Raw genomic sequence first — 16,615 nt, 5'->3', positions numbered from 1 at the left:
AGACATGGATGCTCATTTTCTTTTCCATGTGTAACCCTAGGCAATGAGAAGAGCCATCTCCAGGAACACTGCCATGCTTGTCTGTTCTACCCCTCAGTTTCCTCACGGTGTGATAGATCCTGTCCCTGAAGTGGCCAAGGTATGTGAGAAAAATGGACTATGAGGCAGTGAAACAGATTTTAAAATAGAATCTCACGGTACAGTTCTTGGCAAGTGGAAGTGATTTGGAGTTTAGATTTTAGCGCAGTAGTGCTGAGTATCTCTCATCAGCTCTGCAGTAAGCCCTGCAGCTCTATTTGGAGCCTCTGCAAGTTACTGGCTTCTGCTGTGGGGGAGGGATAATAGAAGGAAGAAGCCTTTGTTTAAATGGGATATTTGGAAGTAGAACTAACATTTCAGTTCAGATCAGGAAATGATCTGCATTTAGGAGCATGCCTACCAAAGGGTGGTATTCAGCAGGATGCTCCATAGCACCGCCTCCCTCCTTCCTCACGTGGCAGTTACTAAGCAGGACCTTTACCGCTCCAGAGGCGGCCTGGATCCCAGTGCTACTCATTTTCTGAATGATTTTGCAGTGAGTTTGAGGCCCTGCAAATTTAAATGTAAAATAAACACCACATTTCAGATGAATTATTCTGTAGGCTAAATACATTTGAAAGATGAGCTTTTTTATTAGGAATGTCAGAAATAGCCAGTTTTTTTAAAACATGGGAGATACAGTACACAATGGCCTTGTGGTTACTGCCCACTTTTCCACCCATGTCTTGCAAAATTTTTGTTATAGGGCTATAGATGAAATTCTCTTATGGTCTTTGTTTTTTGGAACCAGCTGGCTGTCAAATACAAAATACCTCTTCATGTAGACGCTTGTCTGGGGGGCTTCCTCATCGTCTTTATGGAGAAAGCAGGATACCCACTGGAGCAGCCATTTGATTTCCGAGTGAAAGGTGTGACCAGCATTTCAGCGGATACCCATAAGGTGAGCTAGGGAAGGGACCAGATGTTAATCAGAGTAGACAGTTGATTATTTTGACTATTATCAACAAAATAAATTGATGAAAGCATTAGCTTTCCCCCAAAATGTAAAATTAAACCTGGCTCTTTGCTTTCACCAGGGCAGCTGATTCAGGTGACAAGGTGTAGTGATAGAGGTGACAAGCAATATGGAAAAGAACCTATTATCTTTGTGTCTTATGGCTGAGAGAATTCCTATAACTGGGACATGTTAGTGTAGTGGCTCTTACAAAAGAGTTCCCTGAAGCCTTGAGATTATTTGGGTGGAGGGTGGAGGTGAGGTTGATTTTGGAATTCCTGAGAGGAGGTATGTGAATGCTGCAGCTCCCATCCTCCTGGGGCTCCTGCACCTGAGTGACAGGAGTGTGCTGAGGGGAGTCCTTTGGAAAAAGGGAAGAACTTAACATGTTCAGGAATGTTCGGCTTGTAATGTTTGAAACGTCCATGCCTGCCACCCCTCATGGACTGAGACAGTAGATCAGCTCATTGTAAAGCTGGATTAAGTAGCTTCTAGATTCTGAACACCATGATCTTGGAAAGGAAGTGCATACTAAGCAGAAAAGGATGGGCGAGAAGGGAGTCGGGTTGTGATTGTAGCTGCCCGAGTGACTTGGACTCCTGGCTTCCAATGGAAATTTATCTTTGTTTTCATCCTGACATACTGCCCTAGAATATTGTTTTAAATAAGGAAAACCACGTCCTGGGCGCGAGAGGGGAAGTAAACTGATTAGCAAGACCAGACACTGTTCTTCCTGGGCCTCAGATTCCTCATCTCTAACATAGAGAATTTCAACTCCATTCCTTTAGTTCTCTCTACCCTTTAACATTGTAAGTTTGAATTTTTAATGTGAGTGAGACACATCATAGAGAGTGTGAGGGAGAAATTGGCGTGATCAGCGTTCCAGCATGCCATGCAGAACTGTACATTCACATGTCTGCTTCTCCCCCTCAGTATGGCTACGCCCCCAAAGGCTCTTCAGTGGTGTTATACAGTGACAAGAAGTACAGGAGCTATCAGTTCTTCGTTGATCCAGATTGGCAGGGTGGCATCTATGCTTCCCCAACCATCGCAGGCTCGCGGCCTGGTGGCATTAGTGCAGCCTGCTGGGCCGCCTTGATGCACTTCGGTGAGAGCGGCTATGTTGAAGCTACCAAACAGATCATCAAAACTGCTCGCTTCCTCAAGTCAGAGTATGTGGAAGATTGGGATTCTGCCTTGTCTCTTGCTTTGTCTGCTAGTGGGCTCAAGTCATCTGCCTGGCCAAGCACCTATAGCCCCAGCCCATTTGCTGTCTTCCTGAGAGACCAAGGGTTTAGGACAGCAGCTTAGGAGTGTGGTGCTGGCCTGGGACGATAAGTTCCCTTGCTCTGCTGTGGCTGGGAGTGTCAGATCAGGGCTTCATCTAGGCCATCTTGTTTGCAAGGATGTCTTTAACAACTGGCAGCTCTTACCAAGTGCTGGGGGACAGTTCAATGGTTAAGATAAGATAGTGGTTCTGAAATTTGAGTATGCATCCTGATCACCTGGAGAGCTTGTTAAAATGCAGATTGCTGGGCTCTGCTCCTAGAATTCTGATTCAATAGATATGGAATGGGGGTCTGAGGATTTGCATTTCTAGGAAGTTCCCAGTGGATACTGATACTGCTGGTCTAGGAATTACACCTGGAGAATTACTGGAATAAGAAAAGAATTGGAGAAGGAATAGGGAAGGGTGGTGATGAAATCTTGGGTTAAGCTAAGGTAGAACTAAGCTGTGTGCTTTTTTGAGCATATCTGTTCCCATATTGTCTGCCTGTCTATGTGTCACCGGGGGTTGGGGAGGCTTTCTCAGAATCTTGAGGGTGAATGAAAGTGGCCTGTGGGCATGTCTCATTTGAAAAAGGCCCACATATGGTTCTGATATACCCGTCTGTTGAGAACTGCCATACTAGTTCTTGCTTTAGAGATTACATAACATGACTTTTTTAAGTTGGGGGGGGGGGGGAGGGATTATTTTTCCAGGATTTTTTTAAAGTGTATTCCCCTGGGGTGATACCATAATTTGGAAGTTGAGCAGACTAGTGAGGAGCCAGTGATTCTGATTCATTGCATCTAGAAGGGATTTGGGCCTTTGAATATTTGTAATGTTTAGGAATCACTGATCTCAGTCTAGATTAGATGCCTTACTTTACAAGATGAGAGAACTAAAGCCCAAAAGATTATATTATAAGGGAGATGTTGGGTGATTAAAGAGATGAAGACCAGAGGACCAGATGTGGCTGAATTTTCTTTTTATTCCTTTTCTTGTTTTAAGACTGGAAAATATCAAAGGCATCTTTGTTTTTGGGGATCCTCAGTTGTCAGTCATTGCTCTGGGCTCCCATGATTTTGACATCTACCGACTATTTAACCTGATGACTGCTAAGGGGTGGAACTTGAACCAGCTGCAGTTCCCATCCAGGTAAATCTGAAGAAGCCTCGTTCCCCTTCTTTGCTCTGTGACTTTTGAAGAACTTGGGTAGCAAGATGACCAGAAGTATAAAGAGCCCAGCTGTAGTGGCAACTGTAGTATCTAGGATTTCTGTCTTACCACCTGGAGTTAATATCAAAACAAGACCATTATCTTTAAATTCTGGCAAAATTAGGTGGCATCCTCTTCAAGTCAGGGGTAGGTTCATAAGATCCCCACCTCCGCTGTCTTTCTATACACTCAGATCTGTCTTATACACAGTCATCAGATTGCTCTTATAAACTGACTTGTAACCTGAGTAATATTTAGCTCAAAACCTTTCAGAGGGCTTCTAATCATTCAGGCCTGCTATTGTCTTCTTTAATGTGCTTTTCTAACCTCATCTTCCATGATGCTTTAAATCAATACTCCACCCCAATAGAATAGGTCTCTTCAGTGTCCTCCATGTACTCCTGAACCTTTCACAGGTTAGCACCATTGCCAATCCCATTTGGACTCTGCCTTTTCTCTTCACAATCCCTCTGGTCCCCAGTCTCCCTCTGGGGGAGCTAAAGCTAGTTTGCCATGACATCCTTCAAGACCCCAGCCTATGTGTGGCACTGTCCCCATGAGGGTTTATCATCTAAGTAAGAGATAAGGCATCCCGTTGGTGGTCACATGGCTGAAGGACTAGCGGTGGACAGTTTCTGAGGGGAAGGGTGGGACAGAACAGCCACTGTCTTCATTCTATAGGGTGGCCCTTGATCAGGCCAAGAAACCCTCCTGCCAGCCCGTGCTTGACAACCCATGTATTTGAGAGCCCTGGTTCCCAGGCCTGGTAACAGCATGGATGACTTGTCACAAATAACATGAAGGAGCATGTTATTTCTGTATTTGGGGCTGCTTTATTATAGAACTTTTTTCCCAGGCTCATCTCTCTCCGTCTCTTTCTTCTCCCATAGTATTCATTTCTGCGTCACGTTAGTGCACACCCGCAAGCGAGTAGCCATACAGTTCCTGAAGGACGTCCGAGAATCTGTCACTCAGATCATGAAGAATCCTAAAGCAAAGGCCACAGGAATGGTAGGGACACGGGACTTTTTCTTCTCTGGTAGTTTAGGTGTTGCAAGGGAGGGGCTGAAAGAACCAGATGACCTCGAGTCTGTTGCTGCCCCTGCCCCTTATCCACAAACCTGTTTCCTTATTCATTGTAGCTGATGACCTCTGCCTCACATCCCAGGGTTTGTTAGTCTCCACTGAGACATACTGTATTTAAAGCACCTTGTAAATTTGGAAGTGCTGCATACAGAGGCAGGTAGTGGTAGTGTCCATTTACAAAGAAAAACTTGACACAGGAAAGGCAATAAACCAATTTTCTCTGGAATTTCCTACAGAAAATCCCACAGGATAGTTCCTTTGGGCAGAAAGGCAGACAACTAGCAAGTACCTGGGAGAAATTTATTGTGCCAGCTGTCTTTCTGACAGACTGGAGCCTGGGGTGGGGATGGAGTGAGGGAGAGGAGGGCACATGGAGGGCAAGGACCGGGGAGGAGATCACAACCGTTCCTCATCGTCACTAATAACAATTCTTTGACTGGATTTGTAGGGCGCGATCTATGGCATGGCCCAGACCACCGTCGACAGGAACCAGGTAGCAGAACTGTCCTCGATCTTCCTGGACAGCCTTTTCAGCACAGACACTGTACCTCAGGGCAGCCAGATGAATGGTTCTCCAAAACCCCGCTGAGCCCGGAGGGGCTTCTGGCCCTCAGAAGGCTCTGGGGTGTGGAACAGGCCACACGCAGTTTCCACATCTGGTCTCGCTCCATAGCGCACAAGACAGACGGGACAGCTCGACCCTCAGGATTCATGTTCCTCCTCTTGTCATCCTTTTGTGGGTTTAATGTGAAGACCCCTAAGGATTCCATTACATAATTTTGCCCTTGTTCTAAATATTAACTAGGAATTGTTTTAACCATTTCCTCCCTAACCTCTCAGCTTTTACCTTCACTTAATCATTGTGTGGCAGCTCTGACCTGTCCTGATTCCTTGGAGAAGCTGGGGTACAGTTTATGAGGTAGAAAAAGGTTTTTTGTCATCTCAGGTAAATTGGCTTAGTCAAATGGGATGCACTCATGTAACAGAAGTTTCCCGGGTGGCTGTTAGGTAGCTCTAAGCAGGAGGCCCTTTAAGCCCTGCTCTTCGAGTGGGTTGGTTGTCTCTCTTAGAGTTACTTTTCCTGAAACTTGTATTTTTCCAGGACACAGATTGACCAGGATAGGAGCGGTCAGTCTGCCAGGACGGCATGTGGAGTGGCACATTGTCCTCTTCTGATGTGTAGTCCCCATTTGATACCTAGTTCCCACCGTCTCTAGAGATTCTTATTTGAAATAATGCTGCCACTGGTTTGTTCTTAGACTAGGAAGAGAATGCAATTCCCAGAGACTCTAGGACTTTCTGGTCTTGGAGCTGTCTCTCTGAATTGGCAGTTTTCAGAGCACACTCGAGCCCTCTCCTGGGCTGGAGATGACCAGAAACCAGACCCTTTTCTATACTTTTCTGAGTATCTGGGTAGGATGAGCACCCAAATTCAAATATATGTCACCAAAGTTGGTGGTGTCCCCCACTTTCACTGCTCTAAGCCATCATGTGTGAGGACATGTTTGCCAGGAGGAGCAGCTCAAAGCGTCTTCGCCAGTTGCCTTGATTTACCCTAAGTGATGCAGGGAGGGCGCAAGAGGGCCCAAAGGAAGGAAAAGTTCTCTCTCCCCTAGTGTGTTCTTCCAGCCTCTTTCCTCTTTATTCAGCTCCCAAAGGTACTATGGCAATTTCGCCTCAGGTACTAGATACTTCTCAGCCCTGGCTAGGAAGAGATAAACATTTGGAATAGGAAAATATGATGGGGTCAGTTGTAGCCTAGGGCCTGGGATTTCTTCTTACGACCAGTTGCTCAGGATGGTGCAGGGACAGGACCAAACCCTGTGCCCATTTTTCTACCTTTTTCTGCCCTGCAAGGGGCCTGGATCTAGGCTGAGCCACTGTCCTACCCTAATGACAACATATTGTATGTGTGCCTTTTTCCTCAGCGGGAAGCAGTGGTAGGCTATGCCTAACCCAGGCCCCGGGGGGCGGGGGATCAGTCTTTGAGGTTTTATTTGGGTAGGGGAGTACTTAGGATAAGTCAGGAGAAACTCCTCTGTTCCATTACCCTTCTCAGGGACTCCTGAAGATTTGGCCTCTTCAGGCTGGTATCCTCTTGCCTCCCTCACTGGGTATGCTGGCCAGGAGAGCCAACACGACCATTTCCCCAAGCTCCTTACCACGTTTGTCTGAAATGTTCTTTAGCACTGTACTTCCTACACAAAACTGTGATTGGCCATGTCATTGCAGGGCTGGGGTGTGTGTGTGTGTGTGTGTGTGTGTGTATGTATGTGTGTGAGAGAGAGAGAGAGATAGGGAGAGGCTGAGGTCCTTTGGACCTGGAAGTTATGTTCCCTCCGGTTGCTGAACTGGTGGGCACCTCCTGAGCTAGGAGGTGTGGTCAGCGCTCTGCGTGAATTATCTTTTGTGTCTCCACTGCATTCATTATGTTGGACGAAGTCCAGGGACCCAGCACTACCCAGCAGGCACCACTGTGGCTTGTCAGCTGCTAAAATGGAGAAGCATGTGTTGCTTCCAGTGTCTCCCTAGGACTGTCCCCTGTGCTGTGACAACATTGCTTCGGGGGGTGGATGGGAGTCGTGGGCTGTTTTTCAAAGGGACCTACTATAGCCACTTTATGTTTACTAGCTTTAGTTTGACGTAACATTTGTGGGCTTTCCATTCTGTGTGTATGTATCTGCATATAGTAACACCAAGTCTGGCAAAGGTGGGTGGAATGTCTTAGTGATATCATGTTAGCAGGTGTCACACTGACCTCTGCAAAAACTGTACTGTCTTGTTTCGCATTAGAGTGAATAGTCATGTGACTGTACTGCCATGTCACTTTTAATATTACCAGTTTTATACTTGGAAAATGGTACTTGCCTTCTTTAAATCTTTCCTGTCTTTAACCTCCCCCTTCCCATCTCAAGGCTCTCTTCCTAATTACAGCAATAATCTCTTAAAAAGCAATTAAGTAATTAAATGTCCCAAATCTTAATTGTTGTGGATGGTTGCATTCATTTGTTTATTTAGGCGCACATGTGTCATTCCAGATGTATTGTTGACAGCTCTTGAACTAGCTGCTGGTGAGCGATCGCCCCCTTGTGGTGAAATGGTTGTGTGTGACCACTGATAAGAGGGCAAATAGATATGAGTGGGTGAGCAGCACTCAATTCCCAGCACTTTCATGGCTCCACCAGGAGTGATTGACATACCTGTTTTAAGGAGGTCTGGAACTCAGGTCTTTAGTTCCCCAGGACCAGGGTCCTGCCTTATGCTGTCTTTCATCTTCATCATCGACTTCTGCTTATACCTTAATGATGAGTTGAGCCATCTGGGGTAGTGTCCGGCCAGCTGGGCAGTGTGGCTCTGTCTAACCAAAGGACACTGACTTCAAGCCCTGCATTTGGATTGGGAACTGATAGAATCTCTGATTAACTTTGCACTTGCAACTGCTGAGTGTCTTATTCCATTATGACTAACAAGTGAAAAGCCTTTCCAAAGGGTTATTCAGGTTCCAAAAGCTCTCATTCAGGTAACCAAGCTTTTCATCTGGCTCTGTCCATTCAGACTTTGCTAGAATTAAGTTGAGGAATGTGACCTTTGCTATAGTTTTCTGCCAGATGACTTGGCTCCCTGAGCACCTGCTTGCTTCGGGGTAAACACTAGAGAAAGAGGGGCTAGGATGTGCTTTGATAGACGTGGCCCATCTTAAGAAATGGTGTCTGGATGCTAGCCCCTTTGCCTTCTCTATGGGCTCTTGGTAGCAATGATCCACTTATAGCTAGACCCAGTAGTAACAGAAGTACTGGCAGAGGCCTATTTTAGAGCCACCACCTACAGCCTGGGGGAGCCAAAGTGAGGTGTTTGAGAGCCTTTTCTTGATTTGGAATCTAAATTGCTTTAGTTTTTCTTGTGCTCCCTTTATTATCACTTCTCTTTAACTCCATCCCCTATCATTTCAATTGTTTGAATAATTTTAGAATAAACATTTATTTCTAAAAAGTGTTGCTTGTGTCTTTGTCCCACATAAAAGTGCCTCATACAACTGTAGTGTTCTCTGAGTTGGTGTTTTCGACCCTTGATCCATGAGCATAAGCAGAGGCAGGAAGATGACACAACACAGTGTTATATGGCTTCTGTCCCCTAACCCACAGTCATCAGGTTGAAGTGCACTTAGAAACACTGAAGTCAGAGTGGAGCAGATGGGGGACCACTGTGTGAACCTTGTTGGTTCTGATATTAGGCTTTGCTGAGAACTTGCTATTAACAAGGTATGATAATCCGCACTAGCACATAGGCTGGGAAGGGGACCCTGCCAGTCCCTCTTACCAATGAGATGCTTATTTCTCACCCACCAACCTCTGCCTCTTCTGGCCTTTGTTGCAGAACCACCTCACCTAGGGTGACTGGGTTGTGACATTGCTAGATGCCTGTTCCAAGTGACCCTGGCATTTACAAGTCCATTTAGTACCCAGGCAGCCTCAGGTTAGGTGTCATAGGTGAGAACTCTTTTGTATAATGGCACACGTGGAATGACAGCCATGGGGCATGTACACGGGGTGGAGATGACACTGCTCTTGGCACCCCCTTCTCCCAGTCCTGGCACATCAGAATGTTTTGTCCTAGAGAGTTACTTACTGGGTTGGAGGACCGATCTGCGAATCAGCTTCTTAACTCTCAGATGGCAAATAGCTTGTCATCTCCTAAGCTGTAGCTTTTGTCGCAGGTCTTGGCACGCGTGTAATGCAGGAACCATTATCTCTGTTCACGATCAGCCTTCTCTGCCTCAAGAATCTGGTCTTGATTCAGGTCTTTCAGGCACAACCCAAAAGGAAACTCCAGATTCACCCTTGTTAGCCACTTCCTGTTCTCTTAGCTCTTTCCTATCCTTGCATCTAGTGTTAATTCATCCTGCTTACAAATAGTTAACTGTTTTCCTGTTTCATTCCCTTAGATCTAGGGCCTCTATGACAATGAACTCCTTGAAGGCAGGGTGGTCTGGTTGAGTAAGTTCTTTAAATGTCTTCTGACTCCAATTTGGATTGACCAGTGGAAGAGAAGATTCTAGAGCCTAAGGCCAAGTGAAACAAGAGTTTTATTTGAGGCATAAAAGCACACATAGGAGGTTTCTATCACATAGGAGAGGGTTGGCATTAGGGTTCTGGTTTCTAAGATAAGATTCTGTCTGTCTTAGACACAGCTTCTATCACAGCTTCTTGGGAAATGAATTAGAAAGGGCGCCTAGAAAGAAAGTCAATACTGTTGCTGGGAAGCTGTAAAGAATGGGAAGATCTTATTCAAATTAGTGCACATTTAATAGGGCCCCAGTGTTGAAGGGCATGGTGGGGGAAAACGGTCCAAATTCCTGGTGTTGGCAGTGAGGCTGTCATCTCTTTCTAGCCAGGACTCACCCCTAAATGGAGGCAGCAGGGAAGACTTGGCAGTTTTGACTGCAGCAACATTTGGGGGCTCCCCTGTTCTCTCCAGATTCCAGTTCAGTCAGCCTTTCCCTGAAGAATTCAGAGGAAAGGCAGGGTCTAGGTCATGGACACTGCTACTTGTTCGATGAAGCTGGCCAGATTTATGTCCCGTTCTGACAGGCCTGCACACTCATGGGTGCTCAGGGTGATGTGGACCTGAAACAAAGCCAGAGATTGGAACCAGCTGATTCCACGGACTTCACCGAAGAGCAGGAGAAAGCTGCTAGCTGTTGGGCTCAGCCACACTGAGCACCAGAGTACAGGCATACCTTGTTTCACTGTGCGTCACAGATGCTGTTTTTTACAAATTGAAAATATGACCCTCCACCCGCAAAGAGATCACAACTCGCTAAAAGCTCAGGTGATAGCATTTTTTTTAAGCAATAAAGTACTTTTAAATTAAGGTATGTACATTGTTTTTTTTTAGACATAATGCTACTGTACACTTAATAGACTACAATATAGTATAAACATAACATATATGCACTGAAACAAAAATTTGTGTGACTCGCTTTGTTGCTGTAGTATGGAAGGCAACCAGTTGATGTTTCTCTCCTTTCCCCTCTCTAAAATCAATAAGCATGTCCTTCAGTGAGGATTAAAAACAGAAGAAACTAAAGAACTCAAACTCCTACTAAACGCTGTCTATTTACAGATCATGTCTTTTAGCCTTAATAATTTTAGAAAGAGTCCAGGATAGCTCTTGGCACATGGCGGGCATTTAATGATTGTTTCAGTTCATTCAGCAGAAAACCCGATCTGTTCGCTGTGCATGGCTGTTCCTAGTTCAATTTTACTACTCCCACACCTCCAGAGAGACTGAAGCCTGCAGAGCTACGAACAATGAATACATCTGATTCCCACAGCCTGCCTTCCTTGGGTTTTGCCTTCTTGATGTCTACTTAATGTCTACTTTAACCACAAGTTATCGCACTGTTTTTAATTTGCATTTCTTTAGTTTGTAGTGAGGATATTTTCCAGGGGTGTTTATGTTGATTCTAGGAAGGAGATGGATGGAGCAGGAGTGGACATTCTCGGGGACTGTCCATAGGGAAGTCCAAGGAAGGTGGAGTTCTCAGAACTTGAACGCAGCCCAGCACAACGGGCACACATCACTCACCTTGTTGTACACGTTAAACCATTCAGGATGGTGGTCCAGTTTCTCAGCCTGCAGGGCCACTCTTGTCATGAAGCCAAAAGCCTATTTAGTGACGAGAGACCCAGGTTAGTGTTTTGAGAGACAGACTGCGGGGCACCTTTTCATGGTCAGTGTAAGGCCTCGATGCAGGAGGGCGGACAGGCTTCCTATAAGGAGTCCCCCTCTAGCTTTCATCATTCCCCCAGCATCTGAGGCTAGAGTTTGAGGGGTCTCTCTGCCTTAGGAAAAGTCTTGTTACTTAGATCACTAACAAGGTGGAAACACCGGAGAGGCGTTCAGTCTTGGCCAATCCTTTGTTTATCTAAAATGTCTTCAGATGTACTGTTTCTTACTTGACCTGTCTTTTAAGGGTTGGTTCATGGAGCCCGAGACTCATGTCTGCACTCTCCAGCTCACAAGGATGACACTTTCCGAGTAAGCTGCATTAGAGCAGTGTCTGAGAGTCTTGGCTAACAGGACTTTAAGGAAGAGGACAAGTGTGACCCCATCAGCCCCAGTCTCAAGAAAGCTCTGCCCCACCCTGGTGCCATACCCTGTTGAAGTCTTTGAAATGGAACTGCTTGCAGATGGCATCTCGGCCTTCTAGCTCGCTCCACCCCACAGCCCTCAGGTTTGGCAGCAGCTGGTCCCTCTCCTCAGCACTTAGCCTGTGTGCTTTGCCAGCCTAGGAGAGGAAAAAAACAGAGGCCCAGGGGCATTTCTTTGTATAGGACAAAGAGGGCCCAGACCTTTGGGGGAACTGAGCCAGCCTCCACTGGCTGCTCTGGACACAGGTGACAGCCAAAGGGCAGCTAGTCTAAAGCTATAGACTGGGAGGTGTGGAGGGTGGGGCCCTGCCCTGGAGGTGGGGCCCTGGCGGATGCAGTGATTAGGTTCTTAAATTTCACATTACACTCAAAAGGACAGAAAATCCTGTGCTGGCAGGTGTGGCTCAGCAGTTAGAACATCGGCCTGAGCCCTGAAGGGTTGCAGGTTTGGTTTGATTGTCCGTCAAGGGCACGTCCTGGGTTGCAGGTTTAATCCCCAGCCCTGGTTGGGATGTGTGTGGGAGGCAACCAATTGCTATGTCTTTCTCATACTGATGTTCCCCCCCCCCCCCCCCCCCCCGTGAGGATTAACAAACAAAAGGACAGAAAATCCAGAGTGTAATGCAAATCACATCGAACTAAGAACCGACCCCTGCAAAAAAAGTAAGTCTCTTAACTGATGAGGGAGTAAAAGCAAAACCGAACCCAGATGTGTGTATTACAGCACAACTTTTCAGAAAAACAGCTCCCCCTACTGTCCAACCTTCCCTTTTCAGTTACGGACCTTATGCAGTCTGCCTCCATGCCCCTACCCTTACTCACTGCCGGGTATATTAAAGAGGAAACTGAGGCCTAGAAAAGGGAAATGACCACCATACTTCCCCCAAGGCAGTGAGAGCACAGGCCCCGTTCCCAAAGGGGTTCTGTGTCTATGCGTCCCTGGGGCCGGCAAAGGGCCCAGCACTAAAGACACATTTCAGGTGGCTCTTAGCCACAGTGCAGTGGACAAGCACTGACACTGCCTCCCAGTGGGTCCACCATGACGCTCCCATGCAGCCTCTGGTTCCCCGGCCAGGGAGAGGATTCTCAGACTTCCACCGACCTTTCCTGTCAGCCTGAGCCACAGAGCTTGGTTAAAAGACGAGCCCAGCTGGTGTGGCTCAGCGGTTGAGCATCGACCTATGATCCAGGAGATCAAGGTTCGATTCCGGGTCAGGGCACATGCCCGGATTGCAGGTTCCATCCCCGCTGGGGGCGTGCAAGAGGCAGCCGATCAATGACTCTGATCATTGACGTTTCTCTCTCTCCCTCTCCCTTCCTCTCTCTGAAATAAAAAACATTAAAAAAAAAGTTGAAGTAACTTGGCCAAAGGCGATTGGCAAACCTAATGCCCCATCCGTGTATTTATCTATTGTGCAAAGTGCCCTCTGGGCAGCCCAAATTGGCACAGTTCAGGCTGTGAATGGAACCCTCAGAGAACAGAAGGCAGCAAGTCAGCAAGTCAGTTCTGTCCTCTGGGAGGATCCAGGTCCAGGAGCTTAAGGGGTCCCAGAATTAGACTCCTGAAACAGAACTTCCCAAGGACAGAAACTGTAAAGTGCTAAATTAAAAATGAATCAAGGGGGTCTGGGGAGACAATGCCAGGGAGGTTAATGTACCATTTTATGAGGCAGCCCACAGACTGGAAGCCATGGGTTGAGTTAGCAGGACTGGTTCAGGCCCCAGTTCTGCGTTTCTTCAGCCAGGTAGCCCTGTGGCACTCATCTCCGCTTTGCTTCACGGGTAAAAGGGGGCAAGCACTTCCACTTCACATCAGAAAGAGTCAATAGGACCCTTTAGTAAAATCTCTCGTTATTAAAGGAATGACACCTTCAATTTTAAAAGGAAACTTCCTGGGGCAAGTAGGCTTATGATGGGCCTTGCAGGTTTGGGTGGAATTGGAACAGTGCTCTGACAAGTCAATCTTTTTCTCCCTCCTGAAAATACGCACTCTCTCTGGACGATCTGACCTGGTCTGGCTCCCTCTAGGCTCCAGAGGCTATGGACGGTAGTAGAGATCTGCATCACACGCCCAACCGCATCTCTGTTCCAGAGCTGGCCTTTCTCAGTGGCTGATAAGCCTGTTCCATGTATCTAGGCAACCGGATGACCAGATGCCACCCCAGATATCACAGCTCACTGTTTAGTTCTTCAGCTCTGAAAGGAGCGGGTGGGTACTAGTGAGCTCCTGGGAGGGCCCCCTTTCTCTTTAGAGTCTTCTGGAATCCCCCAAGATTCACAGTTCGAGGCTGACCTGACAAGTACCTCTGGGATCAAAGGGGGTAGGGGCCATGTTTACTTAGTAAATCCCAAATCAGGCCTGGCCTGGCCTCTGCCTCTGCTTCTGGGGGAGTGTGCCCAGGGGTTACTGATTACCCACGCCCTGCCTCTTGGAGGCCTCAGTGCAACTCACAGCCTCACCACCTCCCTTTCCTCCAAGCCATAGCCTTCAAAATGCCCTCCCAGGTGTCCCTGCAGTCTGAACTGTTCCTAATGCTTTTGGGCCAGAAATGGGGTGTTTAGTAAAGCTTCTCAGGTCTAGAGGCTCCTCTCCTGGCTGCCCCCACGGCTCACCTTCACCTCACTAGCTGAGGGGTGGAGGGGCGAGGTGTGTGTGTGTCTGTGTGTGTGTAAGCACACCTGAGCACAGGGCCTGAGACCCTCCTGCGGGGGAAGCTCAGCATCGAGGACAGATGATCCTAAGCAATAGTTTGCGCTGCTGGGCAGGCCTCAAACTAGGCACCAGGGGTTGGCTTGGATGCCAGGGACAGCACAGGACACAGAGGGCTTTGCCAGCCCCTGTACCCAGAAGTGCAAGCCAGAAGGGCAGTAAACAGGCAGAAGAACTCACAAATTCAATCTCCCTCCTCACACTCACACACACAGGCGTGTCCCCATCCCCACCTCCAGTACAGAAGAGAACCTTGAACCAAAGGGGATGGTAAGGGCAGGCTCACTATGCTGTCCTTCCCCACCCAGGCCCTAGTCCCACCGCCCCACCTTTACCAGGGAGGTCACTAAGCCCCACCCAAGGGGGCACTGGCCTAGGAGCCAGGGACAGGCCTGGCTGTGACCTGGACCTGCCACCGCCCTCTCATGGCTTCAGCTTCCCCAGGAGCACCACCGGGGGTGGGGTGGGAGGGCGGCGGGGACCCCAGCTCTCCAAACCAGGCCCGTGGGAACCTGCCAGGGGCTCGGAGGACCCCTCTCCCGCCCTTCCACCCCGCACTCCCCCGCCCTGCCCTCGCAGGCGGCTGGGGCGCAGGCCCGGTGCGGCCCCTTCCTCTCCTCCGACCCCACCGCGCGCCCGCTCCTACCGGGGCCGCCCCAATCGCGGCGGCGCGCGACCCCCCTCACCATGTCGGGGCGCGGCGTGGACGCGGGCGAGCAGCAGGTGGCGGCGGGGCGGGCGGGCGCCGCGAGGTTGCACCGGGCGCCGAGGGGCGGGGCCGCGCTGGGGCCGCCCCGGGGCGGGGAGCGCGGCCGGCGGGGGGGGGGGGGGCGCGGCCCGTAATCATTAACTCCGCGGGCGCGGCCGAGCGGTCGGCCTCCGCTCTCCCGGCGTCTCCTCCCAGCCCCTCTTACGCGGGGCTCAGGGGTTACCTATTTGGGGCGCCAAAGGCGGACTTATGCGTCCGAATCCTACTCGGCCACTTACCAGCTGTGTGACCCCAGGAGGGACATTATCTTTTTCTTTTGAAAAACACCTTGATTTTTAGGTACTGATCTACAATAAATTGCCCACTTTTAAAGTGCACAAATTGATGCATTTTGACATAGGTATGCTTCCGTGCAATCATCATCACGATCAAGATCCTGAACACATCCATCACCCCTAAAAGTTCCCTCTTCCCTCTTCAGACAATCATTGATCTGCTTCCCCTCACTATGGATTAGGCTGCATTTTCTAGAATTCTATGCAAATGGAAATCATACAGTATTGCTCTTTGTGTCTGGTTTCTTTCACTCAGCATAGTGACTTTTTGAGGCTAACTCATGCAGTTGCATGTGTCAACAGTTTCTTCCTTTTCCGGCTAAGTTAAGTTTACTTTATAGTATTACATTGTCTTGGATATGTCACAATTTGATTACCCATTGTCTTGTTGATGGATATTTGGGTGGTTTCTAGATTCTGAGCTGCTGTGACCTTCTGCATACAAGTCTTTGCATGGATAGGTGCTTTTATTTTTCTTGGGTAAATACCTGGGAGTGGAATGGCCAGGTCACATGGTAGATATATTTTTTTAGCTTCTTAGGAAACTGCCAAAGTGGTCCTACCGTTGCACATCCCTACCAGTGGTATTGTGAGAGCTCCAGATCCTTGGCACCCTGGCAGGGGCACCAATACTTGGTATGGCCATTCTCATGGTATCTCATTGTGATTTTGAGTTTCCTTAATGACTAATGATATTCAACATCTTTTGATGTGCTTATTTGCCATTGGTAAATCTTTGATAAATTGCCTATTAAAATTTTCTGGCCATTTTAAAAAATTGAATGTTTGTTTTCTTATTGGGTATTAAGACTTTTTTATTTTGGATATAATATAAGCACTTTATCAGATACATGATTTGCAAATATTTTCTTTCTTAATTTTTTAATTGATTTTTTAGAGAGAGAGGGAGAGAGAGAGATTTGTTTTTCCCCTTACTTATGCATTCATTTGTTGATTCTTGTATGTGCCCTGACCAGGGATTGAACCTGCAACCCTGGTACATTGGGACCGTGCTCCAACCAACTGAGCCACCCAGCCAGGGCTGATTTGCAGATACTTTTTTTTTTTTTTTGCATTCTCCTGATGTCTTTCAAAGAGCAAATGTT

General features: G+C 47.8%; 2 protein-coding genes across 5 annotated transcripts in view; one reads left to right on the top strand and one right to left on the bottom strand.

Moving 5' to 3' along the window:
• SGPL1 (sphingosine-1-phosphate lyase 1) overlaps positions 1-8,591 on the top strand; it is a 49,930-nt gene extending 41,339 nt beyond the window's left edge. For all 3 annotated transcript variants that reach the window (XM_081157451.1, XM_081157453.1, XM_081157452.1), the window contains 6 exons: positions 41-139; positions 830-979; positions 1,967-2,205; positions 3,309-3,455; positions 4,406-4,526; positions 5,050-8,591. In XM_081157451.1, the coding sequence (XP_081013577.1) occupies positions 41-139; positions 830-979; positions 1,967-2,205; positions 3,309-3,455; positions 4,406-4,526; positions 5,050-5,190 (897 nt within the window). In that variant the 3' untranslated portion in view covers positions 5,191-8,591. The remainder of the gene's footprint in view (positions 1-40; positions 140-829; positions 980-1,966; positions 2,206-3,308; positions 3,456-4,405; positions 4,527-5,049) is intronic.
• A 1,075-nt stretch (positions 8,592-9,666) lies between these two features.
• On the bottom strand, positions 9,667-15,241 carry PCBD1 (pterin-4 alpha-carbinolamine dehydratase 1). Of its 2 annotated transcripts, none has more exons than XM_081157454.1 (4): positions 15,152-15,241; positions 11,761-11,892; positions 11,190-11,270; positions 9,667-10,225 (listed from the first exon to the last, which is right to left on the bottom strand). In XM_081157454.1, the coding sequence occupies exons 1-4, from the start codon at positions 15,152-15,154 to the stop codon at positions 10,127-10,129; spliced, it is 315 nt and encodes a 104-aa protein (XP_081013580.1). In that variant the 5' UTR covers positions 15,155-15,241; the 3' UTR covers positions 9,667-10,126. The 2 variants fall into 2 exon arrangements, with proteins under 2 accessions (XP_081013580.1, XP_081013581.1); XM_081157455.1 differs by lacking the exon at positions 15,152-15,241 and adding an exon at positions 13,414-13,562.
• Between the last annotated feature and the right edge of the window lie 1,374 nt (positions 15,242-16,615).

Source organism: Miniopterus schreibersii (genome assembly GCF_964146895.1).
Source record: "Miniopterus schreibersii genome assembly, chromosome: 14".
NCBI classification, from domain to species: domain Eukaryota; kingdom Metazoa; phylum Chordata; class Mammalia; order Chiroptera; family Miniopteridae; genus Miniopterus; species Miniopterus schreibersii.
Note: the sequence above shows the minus strand (reverse complement) of the source record. Positions and strands in the feature narration are given on the sequence as shown.